This window comes from Aricia agestis, chromosome 20, assembly GCF_905147365.1.
Source record: "Aricia agestis chromosome 20, ilAriAges1.1, whole genome shotgun sequence".
NCBI lineage: Eukaryota > Metazoa > Arthropoda > Insecta > Lepidoptera > Lycaenidae > Aricia > Aricia agestis.
This window is the reverse complement of record NC_056425.1, coordinates 9,781,858-9,804,439: the sequence shown is the minus strand read 5'-3', so window position 1 is coordinate 9,804,439 and position 22,582 is coordinate 9,781,858. Positions and strand designations below refer to the sequence as shown.

At 36.4% G+C, this 22,582-nt stretch overlaps 2 protein-coding genes across 4 annotated transcripts in view; one reads left to right on the top strand and one right to left on the bottom strand.

The window, feature by feature from the left end:
• Positions 1-16,673, top strand: part of LOC121736986 — a 33,399-nt gene extending 16,726 nt beyond the window's left edge. Inside the window, exons 2-6 of one of the 3 annotated variants that reach the window (XM_042128482.1) lie at positions 6,455-6,885; positions 9,696-9,955; positions 11,776-12,012; positions 12,478-12,565; positions 15,178-16,673. In XM_042128482.1, coding sequence (XP_041984416.1) covers positions 6,588-6,885; positions 9,696-9,955; positions 11,776-12,012; positions 12,478-12,565; positions 15,178-15,206 — 912 coding nt within the window. In that variant the 5' untranslated portion in view covers positions 6,455-6,587 and the 3' untranslated portion in view covers positions 15,207-16,673. Of the gene's footprint in view, positions 1-6,424; positions 6,886-9,695; positions 9,956-11,775; positions 12,013-12,477; positions 12,566-15,177 lie in introns of those variants that run through there. The other 2 variants (XM_042128483.1, XM_042128484.1) reach the window with 2 other exon arrangements.
• A 698-nt stretch (positions 16,674-17,371) lies between these two features.
• LOC121736984 (2-amino-3-ketobutyrate coenzyme A ligase, mitochondrial) lies at positions 17,372-22,134 on the bottom strand. Its single transcript, XM_042128481.1, has 9 exons — positions 22,064-22,134; positions 20,720-20,880; positions 20,559-20,624; positions 20,257-20,358; positions 19,767-19,974; positions 19,309-19,489; positions 18,865-19,057; positions 18,390-18,567; positions 17,372-17,883 (listed from the first exon to the last, which is right to left on the bottom strand). Exons 1-9 carry the CDS (start codon positions 22,092-22,094, stop codon positions 17,723-17,725), a joined length of 1,281 nt encoding a protein of 426 aa, XP_041984415.1. The 5' UTR covers positions 22,095-22,134; the 3' UTR covers positions 17,372-17,722.
• Between the last annotated feature and the right edge of the window lie 448 nt (positions 22,135-22,582).

The following is a 22,582-nucleotide window of genomic DNA, read 5'->3' as shown; positions in this document are numbered from 1 at the left end:
TCCGTCTGTCTGTCTCCAGGCTGTATCTCAAGAACCGATATAGCTAGATTTCTGAAATTTTCACAGATTGTATTTATATATCTGTTTCCGCTGTAACAACAAATACTTGAAAGAAAATAAATTAAATTCCTATACAAAAAACGTAATTTTTTGCTCGATATCAATAATGGCAATAGGTAGGCACTTAAAATGCTGATAAAATACTCGGTTGAATTTATACTTTAATAATTAATAATAAACCATTTTTCACCTATTTTTGTACTATGATGGTACGGACTACGGAACCCTTCGTGCGCGACTGCGCGAGTCCAACTCGCACTTGGCCGATTTTTTTCTTTAAATCTACTTTTGGAGATGTTGTACATCTAGAAAAATGAAAATTTTTGGAGGTTAGAAATTAATCAGCGTGTACGGGGATGCTCTGTTCCCAACTTCCATTCTTTTCGTCGATCGTCCTGAGATGTTGCCTATTTTTTAGTTCTTAAGAGGATACCACAGCGACTAGAGAAATGAAAAAAAAGTACGTGTAATATCTATAGCTGTCTCCCTTACCTCAAGCCTATACCGCAGAACGCGATAGAGACAACTGCAGAAAATCCAGAAAATCAACGATTCGTTGTCCCCTGATTCCTTCTCCAAAACTTAACCGATTTAAGTACTTTTTTCATTAAAGATTAAAAAAAGGCTTGAGCTGTGTTCCTATGTTTTGCTTTTTTTGTATAATCTATCCAAATCTGTTTTCTGGACGTTTGAACACAGTGGAAAATCTGGCCATTTTTTTGGGTTTTTGAACGTTCATATCTTATTTAATAATTAAATTATGAAAAAAAAGAAAACATAGGGACATTGTATTAGTGGCCGTAGATATTCAGGAAAAAAATTACAACTCTACTAGCATTATCCAGGGAGGAAACAGGGGACAACGTTTGTATGGAAAAAATGGCGGTGTGGAATCCTCTTAACAGCTAAGAATATGTTGTTAAAATGTAATTTTTATGGCACACCAACTACAGGCCACGGTACACCAGTGTGCCGTGGCACGGCTTTTACGAAAAAGGGTTAATTCTTGGTGGCTTGTCTTGGCAGATTTTACGTAAAAGTGTTTTTTAAATTTTTGGCCAATAGCAGGCATTTATTAATGTTTTATCAACAAAGCGTACTAAATGTTTGACTGTGTGACTTTTGTCCTTCCCGTGGAATTGGGTCGGCATACCTCATACATATTCTATGAAGCAATTAAAATGTTCGTCCATGAAAAGGTCTTTTTATAACAATTATTCGATTAGGAATGTATACGGTGAAAAAATATATAATACTAAGGACGCTTCAATTTTTGGATACATATTTTTAATTTTACTTTGGAGTTTGGGTGCCTAAAATTAAAAATAAACCATTGTTAAAATTTTTTGTGGTAAATCCAATTCCCATTAGCTCACTCATTTTATTTTAAAATAATAATTTTCAAAAAGGCATTGTTGCACAGCCATTGTCAACAGCTTAATTGGAATTTGGAATGTTCTCGAAACTTCAGATATTTGGTACAAATTCCCGCCTTAAACGTTTCTAGGGCAATTAATCATCAAAATGAAATGGTTAGCTCAGATTCTCAACAATCCATTCCATTTTCAGAAACTTCAGGAATTTAATGTTTTTTTTTTTGCCCGAGTATTGCTTAGAAAAAAGTAATAAGGCCGCTAGTAATATTAATATTTCAAATTCAAATTATGTATTGCATTGTGAGCCTAAGCCCCAATTTCACCAACGACTGTTAAAGTTAACGCCGGAATTAGTATGACGTTACCTCTTTCGATTTTCATATGAATGAAAGAGAAGACATTACATTTTAACAAGCTGTTAACACTAACAGACGTTGGTGAAATTGGGGCTATGTATTTTTGTGTATATTTCTGTATCGTCTTGTGTGCACAATTAAGAATATATTTTCAATCATTCATCCTTTTTACGTGGCTAGAGCAGTATCTTATATCTACTAAATTAATGTTGGAATTATTATTTATACGGCACTCCCTGGCTAAATTTGTAGAAAAATAAAGCCAAGGCCCCCCAAAAAAGTTTTGATACGGGCCCCACGGAAGCTGGCTATGCCACTGTGTTTTACAAATCTAAAGCAAATACTTAAAATGTTAGCCAAATTGTTTGAGAAAATCAAGTAGAGATAAAAAATATATAAATTAAATAAAACAGTTTTTGTTACCAAAGATAATCATCAAAGTATAATCGATGAGGTACAATTTTAACTTGATAGTGTAATTATTACTTGTTAGGTGTTTTGCTGCTCGCATACTTAATCTTATTTAATTGTAAAAAAACTTACTTATGACAATCATGAGTCGATTTTCCTGCAATTTTCCTCCGTTTAAATATACAGTGTGAATTTTTAAAAATGACTTTTAACGAATTACAAACGTATCGCAGGTAGCAAAAATATTTTGGATTACATTTGGAAGGATTTGCAAGCTTGATTAAGAGGGAACGCGGGTGCAGTAGAATTTAAACGAAGTAACTATTGCCATCACGCTTCACCCTGAGCCGGCACGTGTATTGTGATAGAGACAGATACAGTAAATCGAGGTAACGTAGTCCTCTGATTCCTCCTTCAAAATAGATAGAGCCTATCTAATTATTATTTTTATAAATATCTTCAGGAAGAGTGAGTCTATGCCTCTACGTTTTTATTTTATCTTAAAGATCTTTCAAATTTGTTTTATGGTCGGTGGATTGGCGGGGTCCGGGGCATTCATTTTTTGCGATTTTTGAAGGGTCATATTTTTTTATTAAGTATTAGTAAATTAAAAAATAATCGAACGTAGAAGCATAGCCTTGACAGATCCCAATATTGTATAAAAAATCATTTGTCTAGACGCATTGTCCAGGGAGTAAATTGGGGAATTACGTTTGTATGGAAAAACAGTGTTACCGTTTCCTGTTAATATTAGGTCCTTACATATTATGTAATTGGCGTTTTATATGGGAGGAATATAAAGTCGTTTTTTTGTATAAGTAACATATTTTAATTAATTAAAGTAAAAAAAACGCCTCCGTGGTCTAGTGGTATAGAGCGCGGCTCTTGACTCGGAGGTCGTGGGTTCGATTCCCGCGTTGGAAACATGTTATTTCCAAGTTTGGTTAGGACAATGCAGGCTGATCACCTGATTGTCTGACAAGTAAGATGATCCATACGTCGGATGGGCATCTAAAAAGTCGGCCCTGCGCCTGATCTCGCGCCAGTCGTGTCGGTCGTCCGTCCCACTGGGTTATGAGAGTAAAGGAATAGAGAGTGATCTTGTGTACTGCGCACATACTTGGGCACTATAAAATTACTCCTGCGTAGCTGGCCTGGTTTCAATGAAACCGGCCACCGTCACCGAAACCGGTGTGGGAGCTATTATTATAATTAAAGTATGTATCATTGTTATCGATGCATTTTTACCATCTTAAGGGTAGTTCGTTGATTCCCTTTACTAAAAAACGGAGGGACGAGAGTCAATAAATACTTTGAATGCGGTTTCGACTGTCACATCTTGTAGGAAGTTATCCAAATTCCTAAAAAAATGGTAATCTGTTAGAGTAAGGTCCTGGAGTACGATGAATGTCGCAGACATTCCAATTGCAGCTTCTCTAGTTTTGAGGCCGTCTCACGTCTATTGTGCAGTGTGTGGTCTAGCGTTGTCCTGAAGCAGCAGTGGCCTAGAGCGATTGACCAGCCCTGGTTGTTTAGCAACTAGTTCTTCCATCATGGTTTGCAGTTGCTAACAATAGATATCTGCTGTTACCGTTTGGCCAGATTTTAGAAAGATGTAGTGAATGACACCGGCAATAGTCCACCAAACACTCACAAGTAACTTTTTCTGAGTCAATTTTCGCTTAGGGCAGGATTTGGCTGAATCTCCAGGGGACCGCCATTGCGAAGAATGCTTCCGATTATCGTCAAAGATCCATTTTTCATCACACGTAATGATCCGATTTAAAATCCCTTCATTATTGTGTCGGTTGAGCAATGTAACGCAGCATTCGACGCGTGTTTTTTGGTTTGCTTCACTCAATGCATGAGGTACCTTTCAAGTTTTTTTATCTTCTCAATTTGCTTCGAGTGGATTAAAGCAGTTTTATCACTTACACCGAAGCCTGCTGCTAACTCTGAAGTGGTTTGCGATGGATCCGCTTCCACAATAGCCCTTAATTCTTCATTATTTATTTTGGTCTCGGGTCGTCCTCGGGGCTTGTTCTGAAGGTCGAAATTTCCGGAACGAACACGTTGGAACCAAAACCGTACCGTGTTTTTTTTTTGCGACACCAGTGCCTACACATTGTTAATTCTTCGAGCTGTTTCTGCAGCACTCGTGCCACGGTAGAACTCATATTCGTAAATAAAGCGATATTTCAATTTTTCCATTGTGCGATATGAACGATTCCAAAGAAAAAATAATCAAGAAAAAACAAATGAATGACTGTTTTGGAAACTCAAATGTACTACTTACAGGGGTATTGTCAATAATATTGACGTTTGCGGGCGCACGGCAATATTCTAGTTGAGGAAACGCTTTCAAGGCAGACGGTCGTTCGTGTTTTTGCTCAAGATGGAAGAAGACGATAATAAATTTCTTAAAGTAAGGTGATACTAAAGATAATAGATTTTCGAAGCTGCTGTCTCTCATTCTCATGTAATTTTTAAAGTCTTTTTCTTCCGTATGTTTTAATTCATTAATTAGAATTAAATGGTTTAACTCGGCTTTTTTTTCATCCACTCTTTAATGCATCGTTTCCTTTTAGAACACCCTTTTTTGTTACTTAAAATGAATACAGTTACCAACGCAACAACTTTTTTCTTCCTATCCATTGTTTATATCGTATGCACACGAAACAAGCTGTTGTGTGACTGAGTCAAGTTTTACCACGAAATATTGACAATACTATTGTATAGTGTGCGGGACCAAATACTGAACAGTTATTGAAGTCAATCTTGCAATCACAATATTATTGCGTGTGTGCGGCTAGCCTTAAATAAATGAATATATAAATTTGAATTTGGAATTCTTAACCAACGAGGAGATATTTGAGATCAAAGTGGGTGAAAGTGGCCTGTACAACAAAACGCCAATGTAAGGACCTATTTATAAAAAGTACTAGCTGTCCCGGCATACGTTGTTTTGCCATATAAATAATTTTTGGTACGAAAAATAGATGTTGGCCTATTCTCAAACCTACTCAATATGCTCACAAAATTTTATGAGAATCGGTCAAGCCGTTTCGGAAGAGTATGGCAACGAAAACTATGACACGAGAATTTTATATATTAGATATCTGTGTGATAAATGCCCGGTTCTTAGGTTTTCTGTTAGTAGTTTATGTGTTCGCTACTGACCGATTAATGATTAGTTTTCCTTGATATTGTTTAGACGTAAATAGTAACGTGCAATAACGTAGTTATAAAACCATTGACTTTTAATTTTTTACTATCTCCTAAACGTAAGTTTGGATTTCTCTCTGTACCATCACCTTTATCTACCTCTTTTGAAAAATCACATTTTTTAAACATAAATTGAATTTGTTGTAGTAAATCGTTTTTTTTTATAATTATAATAATTAATGGTCGTATTGTATATAAGTTTTTGTCTCTACATAGAGTTGCAGAGGTCGAATTAGGATCATTATTCATTCTATTATAATCATCACTAATATTTTTACTTCTAGATAACGAATAACATCTGGGGGCACGGGAGTGCCCCCGCCAAGATGAACCAAGCGAAGCGCGCAAGGGCACTACCTACCTTTTCTCGAAACGTTTCGTCGTATTTTTGAACCCTCGTAACTTTGGTTTCAATAAAGCCAGATAGTTGAAATTTTTAATTAAGATGACACAATAATTTTTTGCCGTTAATGAAAATACACATTTTTTCTTATATTATACAATCATCTACGTAGATATATTAATAGGATTCTTCAGCTGTGTCTTACTACGCATGCATAAGTGCCTATATTTGGTTCACACCAAATCGATACAGATGCCTATAGGCTTGCATTGTAATTATTATTATAATTTAAATATAGCATCTCTATTACGGTAGCGGATAATAAATATAATAGTGGTTGATATGGGCCCCGCTGAGGCTAGCTATGCCACTGTGTTTCAGAAGTTAACATATTATAATATCGTGTAATTTAGGTGTTGATTGACTCCCTGATAAATAAGAAGATCCACCTTGTTTATACCTACACAGGTAAAAAAATTAACAATGTTTGTTCAAACTTCAACTCGTAGCTTAGGGAAAAAAATTAGACGTGTAATTACAATTCCTAAAAACGTTTTCGTACAGAAATCAACAGCAAACGTAACTAGTTAAAATATTATTAACTATAAACGTAGCTTTACATTTTTGACGTGTAATTAAGTACAGATTTTTTTTTGCCGTGTAATAAAAAAGTTTTCGTACAGAATGAAACAGCAAACGTAGTTAAAAGTTTATATTTACGGAAGCATGCGACATTCGATTATCCTTATTGTCGCTTGAGTCTGACACTCGGTTGTCGGTCGCCGTGCGTGTCGGTCGAATGCGGTAGCGACAGCCATGGAGAGCGGGGTGCACGCTGTCCCCCTGCGGGTGGGGAAGAAGATGAGGAAGAGACGGGAGCTGGACGCCCTTGTGGGGGGCGGGGTGGCGAGAGGGGGAAGACTGCTGTCCGCCTCCAGCGATGAGGGGGAACCCTGGGGGAGAAGGAGTACCAGGCGCCGCAGGTCCAGACCCTTCGTACGTCTCGCGGCGGTGCTAGCTTTGTGTGTGTGCGTGGTCTCCGCTGCGACTGTGTTGTGGCTCTTCGTGGACGTGCGACGGCAGATCGTTTCGCTCCGGATAGAGATGGACAGAGGTTGGTGCATTTGTGTGTGTAAGGGTAGTTCTTCCTCTTCTTTTTCGGGGTTAAACTCCTAGGGTTTTTGCCAGCGTATTTTTTTACGAATCAAGCGGCATTTGTTGTGTTTCATGTCACTAACGGCCATTCCCAATATTTGATCTATCTCTGGTTTTGCCCTACTAGAGATAGGAATAGCTCAGATTAGACATTAGAGACATATATTTTATGTCAATAGTGAGCTATTCCTATCTCTAGTAGGGCAAAACCAGAGATAGATCAAATATTGGGAACGGCCGTTAGGTAACCTTATCTTATGTTAAGTCAAGATAACATTTTTATAGCACTCTATTTTATTAGATGTTGTACCTAAATGTGTTCAAAAATTAACATGATACGTCAGTTAGCTGATAGCATTTAACTTTCAGTCTTGTGATTTTTTCAAAGTAGGTCTGTACTGTGAAATTGTATTTTAATTACATTCTAAAAAACGTATTTAGATCAACTTTACATGTCGGAACTCGGATATCGTAACAATCTGGGACCGGATTAACCGTATTATAATACATAATATCTTAAATTATTCAAAATAGAAATAACCTTTTAATGCTTCTGAAAACTGGATTGGCTACTTCATTTATTTTTGAGTGCTGCATCTAATCAATTATATTGCAACATCGATCAAAAACACCTAAAGTTTAACACATAACATTAACAATGTATTTACACTATTTAGTTATCACCTATTGATCTTAATTTTGGATGTTGTGCTTATTAGCTTATTCGAAACAAAAATAATGTTAAAATATTATTTTATAAAACTTTAAGAGGATACAACAGCGGCTGGAGAAATGAAAAAAAAGGACGTGTAATATCTATAGCTGTCTCCCTTACCTCAAGCGTATACCGCAGAACGCGATAGAGACAACTGCAGAAAATCCAGAAAATCAACGATTCGTTGTCCCCTGATTCCTTCTCCAAAACTTAACCGATTTAAGTACTTTTTTCATTAAATATTAAAAAAAGGCTTGAGCTGTGTTCCTATGTTTTGCTTTTTTTGTATAATCTAGCCAAATCTGTTTTCTGGACGTTTGAACACAGTGGAAAATCTGGCCATTTTTTTGGGTTTTTGAACGTTCATATCTTATTTAATAATTAAATTATGAAAAAAAAGAAAACATAGGGACATTGTATTAGTGGCCGTAGATATTCAGGAAAAAAATTATAACTCTACTAGCATTATCCAGGGAGGAAACAGGGGACAACGTTTGTATGGAAAAAAGGGCGGTGTGGAATCCTCTTAAGCCAAGATAATATACTTACGTAGCGTTGCAACGTATGCAAGGGTGTAACAAAAAAAGTGATTAGGGTGTGTACGTGTTCCTTGTAGAGAGTTCACCGTAAAAGTAGTAGCGCTGAAAGACCAACAATTTTTTTCACTTTTGTATGGGGAAACTCGTGACGCTCGGGCCTCGGGCCCTTGCCCATACAAAAGTGAAAAAAAAGTATTTCAGAGCTGCTACTTTCACAGTGAACTCTCTACAAGAAACACGTACACAGCCTAAAGTATTATCACTTATTTTTGTTACACATTGTAAACAGGGTGCAATTAAACCTTCCTGCCAAATTTTGATATATTGACCCTTGTTAAATCACTCAGTATTAAAATGTTGAGAAATACCTTCCGAAAGTTATCCTAAAAAACACCACAATTAATGGACACGACGCGTCGCCCGCGCGTGACGTCCCCCCGCGCGCGCGCCTGCCCCCGCGTCACCCCCGCTTATTCCCCCGCGCCGCGAGTGACCGTTCTGCTACGATTTTAAATGGGATAAAATATGTCAAATTGTTTTTGCTTAAATGAACTCTCCAAATGATACCTAAGCCCTGGTAAAAATTTGACAGGAAGGTTTAATTGCACCCTGTAGTGTGAACTTACCCTTACGTGAGAAATTTTTGATTAGATTCCTAAATGTTACATTTAAACTTTATTGTGACAATAATAACAATATTTATTGTTTAATATCTCAGTATGAGTAAAGGGATCCTTGATAAAAATCTAGGTCAAGAAATATTACTTTTAGTTACAACGTATTGTTGTGAATTTATTATAATGTCTCGAGTCACTGATCTTAATATGTGAGCACTATAAAACTTGTAAGTACATATAAAAGTGGTTTAAATGTATTATTGTAATAATTTCATATTTTACGACAAAACTGAAAAATTGCTTCCCTTGATAGCTGTGTCGATGTGGACAAAAAATAGATTATACTTAAACATTAGTAATGGGAATAATATAGTATTTAATGGTGAAAAGTTTATAAAATATTAGCATAGGTAGGTATTAGTAAATCGGAACGGCAATAAACATCCAAGAACAAACATTTCCTCTTTATAATAATATAAGCATAAATTATAAACTGTATTTTATAATGCATTGCCTAGAATCTAGATTCTATAAATCACTTCCTATCAAGTTTTGCTGGACATACGGAAGTTCTATTAAAGGACTTCAGGCCTTGCTACCGATCAGCAAACAACGCAAATTACAACATAATCTGTGAAGTATTTCGCATTTCTATTGTGGGTTATGAATTATGATAGTCTTCAACTTGTCAGCCTGATAGTCTTCGACTTGTCAGTCTGATAGTCTTCAACTTGTCAGTCTGATAAGCTTTAACTTGACAGTCTAGGCTTCAACTTGACAGCCTGGTAGTACCAGGCTGTCAAGTTGAAGCCTAGGCTGTCAAGTTCAACGTGTCAGTCTAATAGTTTTCAACTTGTCAGCTTAATAGTCTTTAACATATTGAATCCTTTGTCAACAGTATCAACGAGCAGTAACAGCGTGGGGGACGCGCTACAAATATGTCACACAGCAGCCAAGGAGCTGCGGGCGAACGCTACAGAGCTGAGCGCCAGGCTCTCTCAGCTGGAGTTAGACCACCAGGACCTGGTGAAACGGGTGGAGCAGACGGCCAGGGACCTGGCGTTGGTCTCCGGCCAGCTGTCCGCGGCGCCGAACCTAGCGGACACGCCGCGTCGGCTGGCGGATTTGCAGCGGATGGTCGCTGATTTTGGGTCACAGGTGTGTTCTAGTTTAGTCAGCTACAACTCAATTTGAGGCTTATACAAATACGGATTTGACTGGAGTTGGCAGCAAGACCAGACAAGTTGGCAAAAGGGTGATTGATAATACCCAAGCTGGGCTTGGCCAACAAAAAATATAAGAGTAGATGCTTTTATATTAAAAAGGGGAATAGACAATCTACCTTTTAACCGATTGTGCCCTTCAGTTTAGAGTTATCTTAAAGTTGAGCGCAGCCCATAACCAAAAGATCGATAGATCTACTAAAGCCGTTTATCTGATTACTGCAGTGCATTCTGCAATGTAAGTTAACAGACTTTAAATCCAAATATAAGCTCTTTATCTGGTCATGACTCATGGCCGACATGTCACGGGTGTAGATTACATAAAGTTGCATTGGCATTGACTGTAAAAAATATATTTTAAGTTGACTTAGTGCCAAATACTTTCGCCGCAAATTGAACAATTTAATAAAATATGAAATGCGGCATATTTGAGTCAATTAATTTATTATTGCACTTACTATTGTAAAGTATTCAAATAGTGTAACTTAATATTACGTAGAGGTTGTATTTATATAATATTTTGTCCTTTCTATAAAGTGACTTTTTGTCGTATCAAAAAGACAGAATGATGTATAAATATTGCGTCTGTATACACACTGTGTGTGTAGTAATCTTACTATATAATCCTACTATAATATATGACTTTATATGACTTTATTTTCAACAAACCGTATAAATTACAACTTAAAACTAAATCACAAATGTGTAAGCTTTATGAATCATAGCATAGAAAGTCTGTTAAAATTGAAAACATGAAAGAAATTCATACAAAATGTGAGGAAAGAAAGAAAATTCGAATTTTAAAAATTTCTCAGCTTTGTTTAACATGTACACTGTTCAATTCGATATGCAATGGAATGTCAAAAATTAACATACCTACCATATGACTAAAATATATTTTATACACTGCCACATGCCTAATATTATCCTAATTAACGACTTAGAATTTATTTTGTCAATGTTTAAAACAATATTTAAATACATACCTAAACATTTGTGTATATTTCTAAGGTTGGGTTGCACCAACTAACTTTAACTATAACTGTAACTATAACTACAGTCAGTGCAAAATGTCAAATCTCTGGTTAAAGTTAACCATCTCTATACATCTATACATATAAATAAAATTGGAGTGTCTGTTTGTAATATTAAAATAACCGTTTTTTACTACATGTATATGAATATTTAGACGGTACTTAGGTACACCAAAATAACAATTTTTAGAATTTTTGTCTGTCTGTATGTCTGTTAGTTCCGGCTAATCTCCGAAATTTTTCCTCCGATTTTGACGGTACTTTTATTGGCAGATAGCTGATGTAATAAGGAGTAACAGGCTACTTTTTAACCGACTTCCAAAAAGGAGGAGGACATATTTTTACTTTTTTATTTTTTACCTATGTTTTTTACATTTTGTTGACGCGGACGAAGTCGCGGGTAACAGCTAGTAATATTATAAATGCGAAAGTAAGTTTGTTTGTTACCTCTTCACGCCCAAACCGCTGAACCGATTTTGCTGAAATTTGGTGTGGATAAACTTTGAGTCCCGGGAAAGGACATAGGATACTTTTATCCCGGAAAAATGTACAGTTCCCGCGCAATAAACGAGTTTTGGCGCAACGGAGTTGCGGGCGTCATCTAGTAAGGCTATAAAATGCAGTTTATAATTTATGCTAATATGTACTATAAAAAGATCAAATATAATAGGAGTAAGCCTCAATTCGAGCAGTAAAAGTAACAAATAATTCTACCTTTCAGATCAAAGGATTCGACAGCGCGCTCGCGTCAGCTAAAAAGCAGGCGGTAACCGCGGAGTCCGGGGTGGAGGAAATCAAAACTCTACTTCACCAGCTGGAGACCAGAACGAACGAGACCATCGCCAACCTGACAGCTACTGTCAAAGAGGAGGGCCAGCTGAAAGAACAGCTGGTGAATCTAAATACCACGTTAGTGGAGAGAGTGGGTGGATTGCAGGAGAAGATTATTGAAATGAATGTGAGTATAATGGATCTCTTAAAGTCTCTTGCGCATCAGGTGTTCAGCAAAACTTGGATTTTTTTGCTGCCCCAACATAAGAATGTAACCCACGACCTCTAAGACAAGAACTCTGAACTGCTTTGTTATTCCGGGACAAAAAACTTTTTTTTATGAAAGAAGGGGGCAAACGAGCAAACGGGTCACCTGATGGAAAGGAACTTCCGTCGCCCATGGACACTCGCAGCATCAGAAGAGCTGCAGGTGCGTTGCCGGCCTTTTAAGAGGGAATAGGGTAGGGTAGGGTTGCATCCATTCCAAGGAGTCTTAAGGTATCTCAATAGGAAATTTTATAAAAATCAGTGATTTAAGTGTGAAATTGTTACACACAGACACACTTATCCATGTATGTTATTACTTATTAGTATGGAAAGTAAGATTTTGTTTTCATCTCTATCCTTCTAATCATCATACTCATTGTTTCAGAAATCAACGTCAACGACCACTTCAACAACTACAACAACAATACCACCCCCCGTACAAACACAGGCCAGCAATGTCAGTGCAGCGCCTGGTTAGTATACGTTTTACTGTACTACATAGTATTAAATAGCTGGGTGTCCGTTCCGAAATTTAACCCAGTATACTGGCCAGCGAGTGATAATTTCACTGGTGAGACAAGTGTGACGTATTAGTTGTAATATTTGATATATGAGTTGGTTGTCTGGAAGAAACCACTTGAAGTGCTAAGACCGCCAATTTGCGCGCAAAGAAAGGATCTTTTTATACTATTTGTACTTATTATTTTTAATGAGCGAATAAATTATTAATATTTGCAATAATTACATGCCAAAAAAGTCATATACGTCAATACGCTCGCCATTTTTTTAATGAAATAAGGGGGGCAAACTAGCAAACGGGTCACCTGATGGAAAGCAACTTCCGTCGCCCATGGACACTCGCAGCATCAGCAGAGCTGCAGGTGCGTTTCCGGCCTTTTAAGAGGGCATAGGGTAATAGGGGAGGGTAGGGAAGGGAATAGGGGAGGGTAGAGAAGAGAAGGGAAAAGGGTAGGGGATTGGGCCTCCGGTAAACTCACTCACTCGGCGAAACACAGCGCAAGCGCTGTTTCACGTCGGTTTTCTGTGAGCCCGTGGTATTTCTCCGGTCGAGCCGGCCCATTCGTGCTGAAGCATGGCTCTCCCACGTATAAATAACGAATCAACAGTACGGCGCATAGCAGCTTCTATTCATGACGTCATGACCACTGGGCAATATACTGGGTAATATTTGGGAACTCGCCCCGGGTAAGACAGTCGATGGAGCAAGTTAGGCAGAACATTCTTGTAGACGACATTTGGCGAGAGTTGGTGTAGTCAGCAGGCCTACAACGAAACCGTTTTGAGACTCAAACGATCGAATCAGTTAGCCGCGTCCTGCTCTAACAACGTCATTTCACTTTTGTCAGTTTGTGACACTTGATTCGTTCGTTTGAGTCTCAACACCCCTGAACCTATCTTGCACAATGATCTCATCAATAACGTCTTTGTGTCTGTGTTTGTGTGTGTGTGGACTTTCTGCATTTAAAAAGGAAAATTTTCTAAAGTAGATATTCTGTATTGCAGTGTTTTTCAGCCTTGACTACAACGCTACCTCTGTGCGAGTGATAGATTTCTGGCAGCCCTCACTTCGGGGCTTAAAAATATGTTAGTAAACTATTAGGTATCATTTATTAGACTTAATGCACTGGAAAAACTAGTGTTTACTTAGAAGATCGTTTCGCACGAGATCAAAAACTTAAACTACCCACAAATACAGAAATTTTGAAAGCACCCTCTAGTGTTGATAGAGAAAACTATCACTGTTACTGTCATTTACGTCAGAGACGCTGGCGCGAGTGGTCGTCACTTACCAATCATATTATTCATTACTGATTGTAGTTTTTTAAAATAGATAATATTTTATAAACTCCATATTATTACCTCTTAATTTGACGTATAGAGGTCTGCGCTCACAGGTTGAAAAACACTGCTTTCATACATTTCTAGATATCACACCTGGATTTGTAATTTATAATTTTAACTTGTAGTTTATATAAATGATCGGCCAAGTGCGAGTTGGACTCGCGCACGAAGGGTTCCGTAACATTATAGAGCAAAAATAGTAAAAAATATGTTTTTTGTATGGGAGCCCCCCTTAATTATTTATTATATTTTATTATTAATTATTAAAGTATAAATACAGCTGAGTATTTTGTGTACATTTCAAGTGCCTTCCTGTTGTCATCATTGATACCGAGCAAAAAATGATTGAAAAATCACGTTTGTTGTATGGGAGCCCCCCTTAAATATTTAATTTATTTTGTTTTTAGTATTTGTTGTTAAAGCGGCAACAGAAATACATAATCTGTAAAAATTTCAACTCTCTTGCTATTACCGTTCTTGAGTTACAGCCTGGAGACAGACGGACAGACATCAAAGTCTCAGTAATAGGGTCCCGTTTTACCCTTTGGGTACGGAACTCTAAAAAAGTATAATGTAACATCAAACTACGGCACTTATCATCAGTTCAGCCCAAATCTCTTATTTTAATGCCTCATTAAATAATTACAATTACTTAATTATAAAACAACAATAGTGCATAATGGGAAGTGTTGAAGGTGAACTTCTGAGGGCAGTCTTGTTATTTAAGGTCGGCTTGTTGTCCCTTTAGGCTTTAAATGTCAAACTATGTCACCCTGACTTTACTAATACTTTATTGTAGGCCTCCCCTCCACTATAATTATTGTATTGGTTGCTATAAAGCTTAAAAGGCTTTTTTTTATTAAATAAATAAATAAATATCTATGGACGCTTCACACCACGTCAGTCTGGCCCCGTGCTAAGTACCTAAAGGACTTGTGTTACAGGTACCAGACAACGGAAATATATTTAATACTTTTATACTATACACATATTTAAGATTTTTATTATATCATACACATATTTAATACACATCCAGACCCGGGAACATTGAAAACTTTTTTGTTCCGTCGGCGGGATTCGAACCCGCGACCCCCGGCTTAAGCTACCAACGCGCTCACCACTGAGCCACAGAGGTCGTCAATTTCATGTTTTATCTAATCAAGGTTAGAGGTTATAATATTTATTCTTTCTTCTTCTATTAATGTTCCATTTTCTGTTTCAGGTCCAGCCAAACCAGCAGTAACTCAATAGGCAAGAGAAAAATCTGAATTTGAAAAAAGAATTGCTCACGAACCCAAAACCTTACGTCCATTCGACAAATACGGATATTACCCTCCATAGAGTAACGCCTAAGGTATTGTGGAGTAGGATTATTTTTATTTCATTCTATTTTTTCTTTAATTCTATTTTTGCTAAATCATACATTGCTGGCTGAATATTATGTATCAATATTGTTTTACTCTTTCTGTTCAAGCCATATGCACAGTGATAATAATTTTTTGTGTCAACAAAAGCGAAATTTAAAATTCTTAAAATAATGCTGTGAAAGAAACTGCTGCTGTGAAAAAAACAAATCATTAATTGCTACGTTTTACATAGAAAATATTTTCAGATTTACCTTAGTTCGATAGAAAAACTTAACAATCTTATTGCGCAGGGTTTTTGATGTAAATTGGAAATATTTCTAATAATAATTATAAATTAAAACAAAATACCAATATTTTAATAGCATCTAAAAGTTTTTTAGTAACAAAACTGCTTGAATATTGAAATCAAGTCCACAAAAAAATCCTTTAAAATGGAACCACAACGCCCCAATATTAAAAAGTTGTGAATGACAACGATTTTGTTTAAAATAAAGGTTATTGAGGCTATTTTAAAGATTTATGTTAGTTCTAACAGTATAGCCTTAATAATTAAGTTTGAATGCTAAAATCTTACCTAGATTTAATATATCCTTAAAAAAACTTGATTTAGATTTTAGAACATTCTGTATAATAATTTCACCTTTTGTTTAGGTTCCATTTGTATATAATTTATTTTAATCTGGCAACTATTTGAAATCAAGTGTGGCCAGGTTTAAAAATGTCGATTTTTTCTAGTTTTAGCAAGAGTAGTAGGACACGTGATAATATTTTTAAGTGGTGTTTTACTCATTGCGTAGTATTTTGTTAGTTTATTAGATATCCTATTAGTTTTTCCTAGTTTATTTATTTTATTTATTAGAAAAAGTTTAGTTTATCGAATAGAATAATTATAATATGATGAGAAATAACTTTAAAAAGTTATCTGCCAAGATAAATGCCTTAAAATTTTATTATAGTGTTGTTTGTTAGGAGCGGTTAGGTTATTCGAAATTTGAATGACAGCAACATTTTAAATCATAGTTTAGAAATCCCAATATAAAATTGTCATACAAGCGTTTTGCTTTTACTGTACCAGAGTCCAAAAACATGATTGAAAAAATATATTAACAAATTTTTCGTGGAATGTAAATCAAAAAAAGTGTGTAAGGTCGTGTTTGTTCACTTTTTTTTTGTATTTTCAAATTTTTATCGTGTTACGCGTTCCCCTCACTAAATAGTGATTGTTCGCACAAAAGAACACGGCCAGAACAAATTCGAACACAAATTTTAATTCAAACCATTATAGTCAAAATGAAATTAGGTGTCCTCAGCGGTCATTGACCTTTTTAGTCTAGGAGCTAAATGAAAAATGCTCGCATTGTATTCAGTTAACAGTTAACTTAATGAAAAAAAAACTCTTAGATTGATACTCTTAGATTATGCGTTCGAAGTGATATTATACTTCATACTGAGCTCTCATCGGGTATGCAAAATACGATATCGCTCTAATACTAGAAACATCTGTCACTTCATTGTCAATCACGGTTTGTATATAGAAAAGATGACATAATATGACAAAATTTCTGATAGTGGGTCAATGACCGCTACGGACAGGATTCGGCGATACGAGAATAGTGACGTGAAATCATATCGACGCGACGCTTCATATTATTCATCTCATAATTGCAATAAGGTTTGATACCAATGTAAATAATTTATAGTTTTAATAATAAATTTATGTGTGTACTGTGAATGCGGAACGAAGTCTATAAAAGTGTGTTTATTTGTAATAAATTATTGTTAATAGATTTATTATGAATTATTCGTTTTATTATTGAATTCCTCTTTTGTTACTTAAATAGACCTTTATAATAAAATTAATAAGTACCTTATTTTGTTACGGACATAGGATACTTTTTATCCCGGAAAATGTACGGTTCCCGCGCAATAAACAAATTGCGGGCATCGTCTAGTAATATACTATACGTTTGGGTAAAAAAATATCTGCGTTTTTTAACTTCAAATCTTTATTATATGAAAATACATAATATTATATAAATTTAAGTTGGAACACATCAGTCTTAAAAATCTTATAAGCTCTGACAGATAACAATACAGTATTTTATATGTATTTATTTATAACAATATATCTTTTAGATATTCGAGTAGTAGTAGCTATGTTAATTGTAGACTAGTAATAGTAGTCATCAGATATAAAGTCTTTCTAAAATAATCCTGGTTGTCAAACACGCAAGAGTCTTGCATTTTGGAGGTGTCATTTTTATCACGCATAGGGTCGTTCCTTTATCAACTTAGCCAATCAAATCTCAATGAAGACTGCAGAGATTTTATTGGTTACCGATACGTCCCACTGGCCATACTGGTAGAGTTTCGGAACACACCCTTAACAAAACTATAACGTCACTCCTTGACCAATCCGGCTCGTCGACCGACCTCGGCGAAGGCGCGGACCGCCCGGCGTACTTGCTCCGGTGTGTGCGCAGCGCTGATCTGAACTCGCACGCGCGCACCCCCCTTCGGCACTACGGGGTAACTGAACGCCACTACGTAGATGCCGCGATCTAAAACGTTATTTCAGTGGTAAGTCGGAACTCGGAAGTAAATTATTAGTAAACTAGTGTCTAGATCTATAAGACAGATATAGAGTGTCTATTGTATCTCTTGAAATTGAGTTTGTACTTTGTATCTACTGCATACTATTGAATGCCCTCCAAGTATTTGCTTCTTACTTCTCAGTTCTCTCCATATGGACTTACTGCCTCACTCAGAGGCGTATAATTACATCATTGTAATTAAATGAAGATTTTGACATTAATGCCATTGCCCCGTACATTATCTTCCGTATATTAGTGAGTGCGGCCGTAAGTCAGTTGTATTTTGTGTTTAGGGGGTTGAAGGTGGTGGTGGATTGCGAGTATTAAAGAATTGGAAAACAGCAGTTAGTGCGGGGTGCCCCATTGTCATATCAAAAACGAATTGAGCATTAAATATAATATTTATATCGATTTCATTTCACATCAAATCGAAGGACCATGCGCCATTTTCTAAAGAATTTCTCTCAACTCACCTAACATTCCCGAAGCCAGTTCCACAGCAACGGATGCTTCGCCCACCATGACCGGGCATATGGGATGGTCGTCACCAGCCACGGTCAGACCTGCTGCCTTCAAACCATCGCGGAACGCCCGAGTATTCTCTTTCAAGCGGTGACGTAGGTCGTCGCTTCGTTCCACCAGCTCCAGAGACTGAAAAAATTTTTAGACCAAAATCCAGTCAGTCACCAACAGCCTTGACTCTTTAGCGTCTCTCAAATCTTCCTTAATCTTGTTATTGGACAGGACAGTTTGGTAAGACTGAGTTGAAGAAACGCTATGGCTATCTCAAATCTTGGGTAGTTATTTCGATATAAAACATTGGAGTCTGGAAAGACTCCGGTTGAATTTTCCCTGAAGTTTGTTCTAATAAAAAATCAAACGTAAGGAAGATTTCAAACCAGGAAGCGTAATCTTCAAAGCAAGAAATAAAACAAAATGAAGCGTTACCTTCAAAGAAGCAGCAACAACGGGCGGTGGGGGAGCATTCGAGAACAGATAAGGTCTGGACACATTCCTCAGGAGCGTCACCAGCTCTTTGGGACCGGTAGTGTAGCCGCCAGCCGCACCGCTCACTGCCTTGCCCAGGGTGGAACAGATTATGTCCGCTGCGCCCATGACGCCGCAGTATTCTTCTGTGCCCCTGTTGAAGAAATTTTTATAGATTTTTATAAATTTTTAGAAATTGATATTATAGATCTTTATAGGTGTCTGGCGTCAAAATCTGTCTGATTTTTTTTTTATTTTCGTCAGACAACAATGTTTTTTGAAAACAGTATTTCGGGTTATGATTTTGTTCTTCAGTAATCTTCATTCGTCATTAACACAAAGCTAAAGGCTTTTGCCTTTTCTTCAAACTTCAGAATTATAGAACAGAATTTTTATAAAGCTTACCTTCCAGTTTCTCCAAAGAATCCAGTAGCGTGACTGTCATCAACCGCCAACAAGGCTCTGTACTTGTCAGCCAAGTCTCGAAGACCCTGTATAGGAGCGACCGTGCCGTCCATAGAGAAAACACCGTCGGTCACGATCAGTTTTAGTCGAGCTTCGCTGTGTGCTAAGAGGTGCTCCAACTCTGAAATTTAGAAGAGAATAGTTGATTGTTACAAGGTGAATTAGAGCCAGCTGTGTAAAAAGATGATCTATTCTTAAAGAAAGTTTAAGTCCGGTTAACTTGGAGGAAGCTGAAAGTTGGGACTATTAATGAAGAATCTTAAAACGGCAAAAGTATGTCGATAAACATAACTTGGCTTTTTTGCATAAATTGCATATTTTCCTGAGTGATTTTGACTAGGGATTAATAATTTTCCAAGAGGCAAAGTTGTATGTAATTGAAATCATCCATGGCTTACCTTTTAAATCTCTATGAGGGTATCTAAACTTCTGTGCTTTACAAAGTCTTATCCCATCAATGATAGACGCATGGTTCAGCGCATCAGAGAATACAGCATCCTCCGGAGTCAACATGGACTCGAAAAGACCAGCGTTCGCGTCGAAACACGACCCATAGAGAATCGCATCTTCTCGTCCGTGGAACTTAGCTAGTCTTTCTTCTAATTCCTGGAATATTTATAATATTTGAACTTGAATATAAGCTTCTGGTAAGTCAGTTCCACTATGGCCTCTCTTGATGAGAAGTTTGTATTTTTGTTTAAAAGACGTCTTCTGAAGGTGTATAATGTTCATGTATCAGAATGCCGCGTCCTACTCTAACAACGTCATTTCACGTTTGTTAGAGTAGGATGCTGCATTCCGATTCGTTCGTTTGAGTATTAAAACGGTTTTTTGTACTTTTTTTAGTTTAATTATAGATTTTTTTAAGGCAGTTGGTTTTGAATTTACCTTGTGGATAGTTTGTGTGCCGCAAATGAATCTGACTGAACTGAGTCCGGCTCCATACTTGCTTAGCCCTTCTCTCGCCGCCTCCACCACTTCGGGATGGTTCTGTCAAAATGTAGAAGATTTTGTAATTATACTTGGTCTAATTGTTAAATTCTACCAAACAGAGTTATCATGGATCATCATCCTCATTATTAAGCCTGGAGAATTAAACATCCTCTGCAGAATTTGTAGTTGTTTCTATAAGCTATTATTCTCACATACTTTCTCAAGTTTAGTAACTATTTTACGAGTACTTTACTTACAGAAAGTCCTAGGTAGTTGTTTGCACAGAAATTCAGGAAATCCCCATCGTGACCTTGAACTTTAACCTGAAAGAAGAAAGAGTGGATTTACAACAGGACAATAGCTTTTACAGCATAATGCTTAGGAAAAAAAACAATTTTTTGCTCGGTATTTTACTTGCCGAAGTATCCTGAGGTGATGTCAGTACTCTCTCGTGTTTCCATGTTTTGGCGCGTTTGATCTCTTGTAGTCTGTCTTCTAGAACTTCCCTTAGCTTAGTGACCCCCTCTCTCTCTTTACCATGAATCTCGTGTAGTCTTCGGGCATTATGTCCATTGAAAACTAGAAAATATGCCTTCAGTTAATGAATTTATTGTACACTCTCGAAGACAGCTCTAGTTTAGCTGCAGTTTTGGATATTCTTACCAAGAATCAAAAGTTGAATAGTGCTAAACGGATCTTCTATCGTACTTCTACAACGTTCACGAATAGTTTCAAAGTGTTTAGGTTCATGAATTTGCCTTGTATGCTTCTGAGAATTTTGATGTTTTGATGGCGTTAGTCGCTACTGATAAAAGGACATGAGTACCAACTACCAACTATACAGACCACACAACCTAACAATAATTCCATGTAAGTAATTAGTTCAAAATATATTTACATAGGTAATGAAATCAACTAAATGTAAGTATATTAGAGTATTATAGACTTAATAGAGTAACAAAAGCTTTCATCATCCTTGGAAGAGCGGTAGAGAAAAAATTACTACTCCTAAATTGCTGATTTTTAATATTATTCAATCAGATTAGGGTTTATGTTACGAACTAAGTAGAAACTAGAAAATGATAATGTGACAAAAGGACAACAATGTCTAGACTCTAGGTCATTTTGTGTAAGTACCTAAACAACTCCTAAATTCAGAAATTAGATAGGTACATGAGTCCAACTGTTTGCTTAGCAATTTGCACCATACAAAGTACAAACATTGAATTATCGGTAATACGGCTCATTACAATATTATGATAAATGATAATTGATAATACTCGACAGAATACAACTGCCTTGTAATACAAATATACCTATGCGAACAGACCATAGTAGAAATCGTACCTTAAACACGGAATTTTCCTCATATTTAGTGCAAAACGAAAACATACTAACTAGTTTTTTTAAACTGTTTAACCTAATCGAAGGCTTTAGTAAGATCGAAATAAATAATTTTGCTATTTATCATAAGACTAGTTTCTTGTTTGTAATAATACGAATAATAAAATACCTATATAGGTAAAATAAATTAAGAAACATCGCGAAAGGAATGTAAATGTCGAAATTAAGTACATGACTGTTTTCTCAAAACACGTACTGAAGTTGTTATCCTTAGCGAATAAAAGAGGTCAATGCAAATCTGAGTTTATTTTAACTTTCAGATCATTTGATTCTTTAAATTTGAAATAAGAACAAATCGAATACTAATAAATATAAGATTCTAATTTTAAAATGTTATTTTTTTTAATTTTTCACTTACCGGTGCGCAGGAGTTGCGGTCTAAAAGCCATCTCGGAGACTGGAGGCGCGACGCGGGTGTGTCGTTTTACCGGTGTAAGGCTCTACTAGCATGACAACATAATACAAGCAGGTTTTGGTTCCATTTGGCGTCGAATTACATAACCTTGTTTTACAAAAACATCGATACCTAGTGAATCTGTCTGAATTCTAGAAGTTACAAATTTTCGATAGGTTTTAAATATTTAAGTAGTTTGTAAAACCCTTAAGAGTGATAAATGTTTATATTATTGTAAATAAGTAAAAGTATTAAGTATAGGTATTCCTTAACATTAGTCCAAAAATGCTTCCTTGAGGGACACCTAAGCTAATTTTTAATAGCCCTACAAATACGGGGAATGAGGATGTATCCTGCGTCTAGCACGCTGCAGGTAGCAAGTTTATAAATCTAAAATCATCCATGTAGAAAAAACATACTCATAAATCTCATTCAAGAATCGAGACTCATCGCTCATCAGTCATCAACTCATCACCCATCTGT